At 38.3% G+C, this 9199-nt stretch overlaps 1 protein-coding gene across 1 annotated transcript; it reads right to left on the bottom strand.

Moving 5' to 3' along the window:
* Positions 1-248: 248 nt before the first annotated feature.
* On the bottom strand, positions 249-2045 carry LOC114157831 (snake venom serine protease Dav-PA-like). Its single transcript, XM_028038995.1, has 6 exons — positions 1907-2045; positions 1499-1691; positions 1231-1416; positions 875-936; positions 649-773; positions 249-555 (listed from the first exon to the last, which is right to left on the bottom strand). The coding sequence occupies exons 1-6, from the start codon at positions 1944-1946 to the stop codon at positions 403-405; spliced, it is 759 nt and encodes a 252-aa protein (XP_027894796.1). The 5' UTR covers positions 1947-2045; the 3' UTR covers positions 249-402.
* Positions 2046-9199: the final 7154 nt, after the last annotated feature.

The raw sequence follows: 9199 nt of genomic DNA, 5'->3' as shown, positions 1-9199 counted from the left end.
TTTATGTAGCTCTTTGGTCTTGTTGGAGTTTAAAGTTTTCTAGGACTAAATCAGGAATAGTAACTCCAGAGCTGCAGAGTTTAGATGCTGCATGTTCATTTCTGCTGTAAAATAAAGACAAAAACTGAATAAATGAATCTGGTGTTCCTCTTCATGTGATTTAAAACTCATGTCACATTTTTAGACTCAGTTCAGGGAAAATATCAACAAACTGAACCATGAATGTAAAGACGATCAGACAGGAAATGTTTCTTTTTCATTCCTTTATTTATTTTTCATGTTTGATTCAGAGGAAGCTCCAGGTCAGGTGATTAATTTATCATAATTCTGCAAACTACAAACTGATGAAAATACAGATATAAAATTATATCTGAGAGGAAATTTGATGAGAATTTTGTTTCATTATAGTTTAAGCCCAGTTATTTGTTTTATCCAGCCCATGTATTCACACACATCCATGATTCTAACTGGCACCTGACATGCATATCCTCCTGAACATTCAGTAATCACACCATAAGTCCTGTAGTTGAACTCCACCGTTGAACCAGAGTCGCCCTGTAGAAAAAATTACATCAGTATATTAATTTATGTTGTAAAACAGAAAAGTCTAATAATCACTGCAGAGAAATATTGAAGAAACAAACTTACATGACATATATCCTTGTCCCGTTCTTTGGCGAGGAATATATTCCCACATGTCGACTCGAAGTGGGTAACAGCAGAAACCTTCATATCGACACACTGAAGATTTGTTGAAATAGGAGCATTGGGGACTAAAGAGAAACATGAAAATCATAAACATGTTCTTCACTCCACCTTCTCAGTAGAGACAGAGACAAAGATTTTATTCTCATAACTTCAATATTTCTCTCACTTCGCTTATTAAAGGGGCCGGTTGTTGTTCCTCCCTCTCCTACCAGCTGAACAGTACTGCCTCTAAAACACAAGAATAACATGTAAAAACACAAGATAACAGTGTAAAGAATTATTGTTATAAAGAATAGAAAATAAATCCATGAGGGTCTTCATCCTCTGGCACAGGAGTGTCCACCTCCAGTCCTCAGTGACGGTGTCCTCCGTCCTTTACATGTGTCTCTGGTCCAACACACCTGAGCTAAATGGGTTCTGGTTCTGCTGGTGGCCTGATTACCTGACTCAGGTGTGCTGAAGCAGAGGCAGCAGGACTGGAGACGGAAACTCTGTCATGGTTTTGATCAGAAAAAGACTTACTTTTTAGGGCGTTTCTTGCAATTTGGTAGCAGAGCAAGTGGGACATCTGTTACTGGTCTCCGAAGCTTCAGCAGCATGATGTCATGCTTCTGGCCGCGGTGAGTATAAATCACAGGATCATTTTGGATCACCTGAGTCTCCTGGGTAGCAGTCCGTGGATGAACTTTAAATATTGCTTTGTTAGTCCTGCAGAAAAGGTTAGATTGTAATGAACACACAGAGAACCTGACCATCTGCAGATAAAACTGCCTTAATGTCTCTCTCCTACCATCCTGCCTCTGACTCCCAGCAGTGAGCTGCAGTCAGGATCCACTCTGAGTGGATCAGAGTTCCTCCACACAGGGTCGATGCAGTACCGTTTGTGCTCAACAGCCGAACATGATAAAGACGGTCGGTGACATCACAGTCACGACCTCCAATGATTCTCTTCTGCAGAGAAACAGCTGAGTTCACTGAAACACCTGAAGAAGAAAAAGGAGGACTGTACTCAATAAATTTGGTGCAAACATGACTGCTGGAACAAAAAGGACAAAAAAGCATCACTGTTTATATGCAAAGAATTTTCTGTCTGAAACAGAATCAGAGGGAAGCTTGAGAGTCACAGAGAGCAGCAGCCTCTCTGGAACCAGTGGAAGTGTCTCCAGTGTCTCCAGTCTGTCCAGTCTGTCTGACTCACCCAGACCCAGCAGCAGCAGCAGAACCTTCAGCAGAGCCATTGCTGGTCCAGCTTCTTGTGAATGTCTGCAGTCCTGCAACAGCTTTTAAACTCTGTTCAAAACTTCCTGCTGGACAGGAGGCCAACAATCACAGGACGGACACTGACCGGTCCAATCACAGGAAGGACACTGACCTGTCCAATCACAGGACAGACACTGACCGGTCCAATCACAAGATTGACACTGACTGGTCCAACCACAGGACGGACACTGACCGGTCCAATCACAGGATGGACACTGACCTGTCCAATCACAGGACAGACACTGACTGGTCCAATCACAGGACGGACACTGACCTGTCCAATCACAGGATGGACACTGACTGGTCCAATCACAGGATGGACACTGACTGGTCCAACCACAGGACGGACACTGACCGGTCCAATCACAAGATGGACACTGACTGGTCCAATCACAGGACGGACACTGACTGGTCCAACCACAGGATGAACACTGACTGGTCCAATCACAGGACGGACACTGACCTGTCCAATCACAGGACAGACACTGACTGGTCCAATCACAGGATGGACACTGACTGGTCCAACCACAGGATGGACACTGACTGGTCCAATCACAGGACGGACACTGACCGGTCCAATCACAAGACGAACACTGTTCTGCACTTGCATACAAAGGAACTTTAACAGTTCATGGTTCTAAAGAAACTTGAAAAATGTTCTTGTTCTATTGACAGATTATTTCACTAATAACAAAAGATTTTTCCCTCTTGTTACTTAAATAATCAGCCAATGAAACAAGAACTTTTTCATCAAGAAAAAACTGTTTTGCTTAAAATTCAGATCTGCCTTTGTTCCCAAAAGTTGAATCATTTTGTTTATTGATGAGCTGTGAAAATGACCCTCAACACAAACAGAAAAGGGTTTGCTTCTTTTTTGGAAAAAGAACAAAATTACAATGCTGGGTAGTGAAGAGCATTGGCATTTGTTGTAAATGCAAAATTACAACAACAAAAAAAAACAATTCACAGAAAGTCATCCAATTAAATGAAAACAATTCTGATTTTTAAAACACATTTGACACAAACATATGGTAACATTTTAACTGATGACATAGATCTCTTTTATCACCCATGATTCTTTGCTTTTGCTATTTTGTAAATGCACACAGACCATTAAAGTGGTCACTAGTGCATCATCCCTCCTTCTACTGTAGAAAACTCTAGCAGGTAAAAAAATATATTGTGACATCAAGCAGCTCCTAAAGACTAATACTACTGATGTAGATTCCAAATAACAACCTTGTATTTGGAGAAATTACAAATGATCACCTGTCCACTAAAGTGGACGGCCTGCATCAGTGGCAACGGTAAAGTGGAGCTAATGTGCTAGCAAACATCAAGTTAAGGACAACCATCAATACAAAAATAGAACAAAAGCCCTGATGTTACATTGTGAAAACCAAAAAGACAACTGGGACTAAAATGTCCTTCGTAAAAGAAACTATGAATCTTGTGTTTTTATAGACAAGAAATGTTACAAGAAATTCATAAGGAACATTCTGTAATGGACAAAAGGACTGTTTGTCTTTTCTCTGTCTGTTTTATCTGCTCACACACACACGGCTGTACGCTGACATAACCATAACATTTAAGACTGGCGACAGTCACACAAAAACAAAAAGCGATACTGTAATCCTTACAGAGGGAGCAGAATGAGGAGAAGATGAAGCTGAACTCGCTCTACAATCTTTCCTTCAGCTGGTGTCAGCAGTAAGGTGAGCTGAGTGGAGCCCAGCGCTGGACGGTGAATGTCCCTCTGTATCTGTTCCATTTGTATAACCTGTAACATTTCATCATTTTAGGCATTAAAGCCTGTTTTATACTTAACCAGAGTTCATTATTTCTCCATGTTACGGCACTGGGGTTTTGGTCGGGTCCTGAACCTGTAAACGGACCTGGGTGCTGCCAAGTTTTCTTCATGCAACACTTCTTCATCAACACCAAGATGTGAAATTGGTCATTTTAAAATGGTGTTTTGTTACACTTTGTGTTCCGCTGCCTGTTTTATCAAGATTTGAGATAAATACAGATTTTAAAAAGAACGTGATCTATTATTTACATTTAACACATAATAGCCACATTGTTTTAAAAAAAGGACTCGAAAGGACTTGACATTCCAAGTTTCAGACTTGAGACTTGACTCGGGATGTAAGGATAAAGACTTGAGACTTGTAAAGCACTGACTTGGTCCCACTGCTGTATTAAAATGATCTTAAACATGTTGTTCTAGTCCTTGACCTGTAGTGGGCTTCTGCATGAATGTGACTTAAACATCAAACCCTTTTATTTGTTTTGCTGTCTGCAGCCTCGCTGTAAGACTCATTACAATGTGCCACATGACATCATTTAAACATTTTGCTTTAAAAATATTTCAAATATGTCCTGAACTCACATTTTGTCTGACAAAAACTCACAGGAACTAAGTTCACTCTGTGTCTCCCAGGTAGGATCTTGACTTCACAAACTTCTGCACAACTGAGGCTCCAAATACATTTCATGACTGAGAAACAGCCCTGTTAGTATCTCAGACCATGGATTATATATATAACCCATTTCATGCATAGCAGACAGTGGTCAGCCATCTAAAAGCCATTTTCTTATGTTTATATGGTTTTTTTTTTATTTTGTAAATGCACACAGACCACTAAAGTGGTCACTAGAGCATCATACAATACACTGCCAACTACTGGCCATCCACTGCAAGTGCAAGAAAATTTAATTAAATCCAATATGGCAGACAGATGATAAAACATGCTGACCAATTCAAGAATATCCTGTCCCTCCTTCTACTGTAAAAAACTCTAGCAAGTAAAAAAATATATTGTGACATCAAGCAGGTTCTAAAGACTAATACTACTGATGTAGATTCCAAATAATAACCTTGTATTTGGAGAAATTACAAATGATCACTTGTCCACTAAAGTGGACGGCCTGCATCAGTGGCAATATTTTGTCAAGTGTTTATTGATATCATTACTCTGACTATAAATCTACAATATGCACCATTTGCAGGAAATATTTTGGCTGTAAAAACATTCTTATATTTTAGTTCTTAACTTGAAGATTTATGGAAAAAAGTCAATTTTTGCCAATTTATGTTGTAACAAGGTTAGGCTTTATTGTGGTTCTTAAAAAATATATTTTTATTTATATTAAGATGTTTACATTACATATATTCATTCCAAACTGACCATGATGGACTGAGTGGCTTTAAAGTCCAAAGCATTACGATGAGATGAAAAAGTTCTGTTTTAGATTTAACTAAAAATCAAACTCGGAAAAAAAAAAACTAAACCCAAACCAGAGACTTGAAGAGACCAAGAGGAAAACAGGGAGAAGGACCAGCAGCAGTGACGTGGAGTAACAAGATGAACCGACGATTACCAGTCTGTGATTTGATTCATTATAGATGTGATTACATATTCATCTGCTAATAGAATAAAAACATGTTTTATGTGGCTAAAAGTTAGTTAAGGGTAAAGTGGAGCTAATGTGCTAGCAAACATCAAGTTAAGGACAACCATCAATACAAAAATAGAAAAAAAGCCCTGATGTTACATTGTGAAAACCAAAAAGACAACTGGAACTAAAATGTCCTTCGTAAAAGAAACTATGAATCTTGTGTTTTTACAGACAAGAAATGTTACAAGAAATTCATAAGGAACATTCTGTAATGGACAAAAGGACTGTTAGTCTTTTCTCTGTCTGTTTTATCTGCTCACACACACACGGCTGCACGCTGACATAACCATAACATTTATCCCTGGTGTGAGACTATCGGTGTCTATCAGAACCTGCTTGGCATAACGCTGCCTGTTGGAAAGATGTTATGGGAGATAATTTTGCAGTTGAAGGCAGAAAAGGAAAAATTGAGATGGGAACAGCTTTCTGTTGCACCTGGTCCAAGTACTGAGCCTCCCTCTCTTCAATCCACATCTTCTTCCAATGCTGGTGCCCAACAGGTGGAGAGGTTGGTGTTTGGTGGAGCGGTTGGAGGAAGTGCAGGTGTTACACGCACCAGGACTGGTGTCAGTCTAACAGATGCTGACCTTCCTGTAAACAGGATAGAACAAATCCTCCTGGAATCTGTTCTGTTGTCAGTGATACAGAATCTGGAGCGATTACGACGCTGCCTCCTACTGGTAGCTTTCTGCTACTGCAGTAAAATTCATTACAATGGATGCCGACTCTCGAAATTAGAAATATGCATAAAAACATATCAATTAATTCAATATCGAAGGAAGAAAAATAAAATAATAATAATCATGTAACAGAATTTTTTCTTGGGTTTAATGGCAGCTGCTAAGCAGGAAGTGACATTCTGACTGCTGAAGTGTTACCAATTTGTTGAGCATGTTATTGATGGTTCACTAGGTCTTGCCATATCAATGACTTTGCAGAAATATGACCCAGGTGATGTTTTTTCTTCCATTCTTCAACAATATATTTTGCATACAAGTCCAGAAACACCACAGAGACTTTGAAGGCAGAGTTCGAACATGGACCGACGTTTTGAATGGTGAGTAGAGATTAGAATGGTGCTTTTTCATTACATGAAGTGAATGTTAGCCAAACATTTAAAGCACTAACAGACCCAACCTAAGATTTTACTTTTGTTAATTCACTTATCTTTGAAACATATTTAACATTGAATGTTTAACTGTTGCTTTTGCATCTAGTATATCCAAAAAACTCTGCATTGAAAATGTACAGATTTATAAATTAAATCTGTAGTAATGTATTAAAATTAATGCATGTGGTTTTATTGTTTTGATTTTAAATAATAAAGGTGTAATACACCAGTAATATGCACTATTAAAGGTTTTTAGCTGCATCTAAATTGAATTAGAAGAATTTCCTTCAAATCAACTGAGAAGTTTCAAGTTTTTACAATACTTTGTTGACTATTCAACAGAGACCTGAAGACCCTGTACTGGTTTTTCTTTGGATTAGTGATTTAGTTTGTTTAGTGTTAGTAAGTGTGAACAACAGACTCTGTGAGGAACAATTGAAAATGTAGATCCTTTCCTTAAATATGATTCCCAAGTGCTTCCAACATTTCCAAGTCTAACTTATTAAGTGACAGAAAGAAGCATGCAGCTCAGGAGACTAAAGCAGAGCATTACTGCTGTAATTTATTCAGTCTTACTGGGATCTGGTACTAAAAGTAGTTAACCTGAACCTTATTACTTGTGTTTCTTTTCATGTTTTCTTCTGTGTTTCTTATAGCCTCAGCTGTGGGAACATGACTGACTCCTCGCCTACCAATGACTCCCTCCCTCCTGTGGTTGACTCTCCCAGCTTTAGGTCTTTTGAAATATGCTTCGACTCCATCACTGCCGTGTACATTTACTTTGGCTACACCTTTCTCCATATCATTCTCCTGCTCCCACTCTCCACCTCAGTTCTCTACTGGGGTTATCAGCAAAGGAAACAACAACGTTCCTCAGCATCAGTCATGAGCCACTTTGACTACTACACCTACATCATGGCTGCCACGGAGCTGATGGGAATATTTGGAACCATCCTTCACATTTTCAGCACTTTTCTCCACCACATTGAGTTGATGTTTTGGGGTATTGTTATTTTTTCGTTTACCTGGGGCACACAGATGTTTTTACCGGTCATGATCTGCCTGGATCGCTACCAGGCTGTTGTTTTTCCCATCACCTACAAAAGGCTAAGGCAGAGAGCTGGACTCCGTATTAGAAACATTTGCACTGCGGTGATCTTGCTGCTCTGCACTGCAAACATGCTGTCAGTAAAAACTCTGATCACAATCCCTGAGCTCAGCATTGTGCAAGCCTGTGCATCAGTGTTCTGTGTAATTACAGTATGTTTCTGCAGCGTGTCGGTTCTGTGCGTTCTGATCCGGCCAGCGCCCAGGGCCGGAGGTGTTGATAGAGCTCAGGTTGACCCCTTAAAGAGAAAGGCTTTCAACATTATTGTCATCATTATGGGGGTGCTGCTGTTTAAGTTTGCAGGAAATCTGGCTTGCCTAACAGTGAGCTCCTCGCTACAGGCTGCTGACAGTCTTCAGTGTGTAATACGAGCTTCACAGATGATTTTCCACCTGCCCAGCTCTTTGGTGTTACCGCTTCTATTTCTGCACAGAAACGGAAACTACCAGGATGTAAACACACATCGGGGTCCGGCTGAGGATCACATGACTCTACGATCTCTGCTAACTGTAACACTGAATAATCAGCAAAACTATCATCTTAAAATGTTACAGTAGTTTGTAGTATTTATTGCAATAACAGTTTAAGTTACAGTAACATTTGTTTTAAACATCAAAGCTAAAAAAACAACCTAAAAATGACCAATTATCAAATAATTTAGTTTTAGTCTTGTGTTATATAGTTTTAATCATATTTCAGTTTTCTCAGTCATAATCTAGTTTCCATTTACTTTTTATGCTACATTTAAGTTGATTGTTGGTTTAACTTTGTGAGAAATTTGGTTTGCTACATGGGGAACTCATTTTGTGTCTACTGAATCTACTTCTGTTTGTCAATATCTAAACACTTAATATAGTACATAAATGAATAATAACTGTAGCTTTAATTATTATTACATGCACTATTATTTGTGTGATTATTTGTGAACTTTTCCTACATCCAACCATGTTTTATTCAAGATTAGAACAATTTACCTATGCATGATGTTTAATTTTGGAAAGTAACAAACAGCAAATAAAATACTCTAAAACAATTTTGTTGTCTTTGTTTCTCTTTTCTGACAAACAGAATAAACTTAACTATGTCTAAAAAAGTTAACAGCTTTCTGACATGAAAATTTTCTTTCCATATTGTTTCCAAGTCTAGATATAATAACGCAAACATTTGGGTTCACCTTAGACAGGGTCTAAACGCACATAACAGATGATAAACATTAAATGGATTATTAAACAATTTTGAAAATGAAGTAAGACTTTATTTTTACAGTTTTTTGAAGAAGCAGTTTAAACCTGTTGCAAAGTTATGTTTAGTACGGCAATATTCACAAATATAAACACATTCAATGGATGTGACTTGACAAAAATAAAAGAAAATCCAGCAATGGAAATTAATGGTAATATGACTTTTCCTCCTCCTCTTCTTTAAACATCTAAACTAATAATATTAGTAAATGCAAAAATATTCTCCACACACTGAATTCACAACTAAATAAAATCAATGGAAAACATTTATGAACAATCTACATGATCTTAGCTGCTGTCATCAAATAA

The sequence above is a fragment of the Xiphophorus couchianus genome, chromosome 14 (assembly GCF_001444195.1).
Source record: "Xiphophorus couchianus chromosome 14, X_couchianus-1.0, whole genome shotgun sequence".
Lineage (NCBI taxonomy): Eukaryota > Metazoa > Chordata > Actinopteri > Cyprinodontiformes > Poeciliidae > Xiphophorus > Xiphophorus couchianus.
This window is presented reverse-complemented; position numbering and strand designations above follow the sequence as displayed.

What these genes read in the sequence shown, in the direction of transcription:
- LOC114157831 (XM_028038995.1), bottom strand. Translation starts at nt 1,946, where the DNA reads ATGGCTCTGCTGAAGGTTCTGCTGCTGCTGCTGGGTCTGG. An exon ending in TGGGAGTCAGAGGCAGGATG is followed by an intron (nt 1,417 to 1,498) that starts GTAGGAGAGAGA and finishes CCTTTTCTGCAG; the next exon opens with GACTAACAAAGCAATATTTA. An exon ending in CGGCCCCTTTAATAAGCGAA is followed by an intron (nt 774 to 874) that starts GTGAGAGAAATA and finishes GTTTCTCTTTAG; the next exon opens with TCCCCAATGCTCCTATTTCA.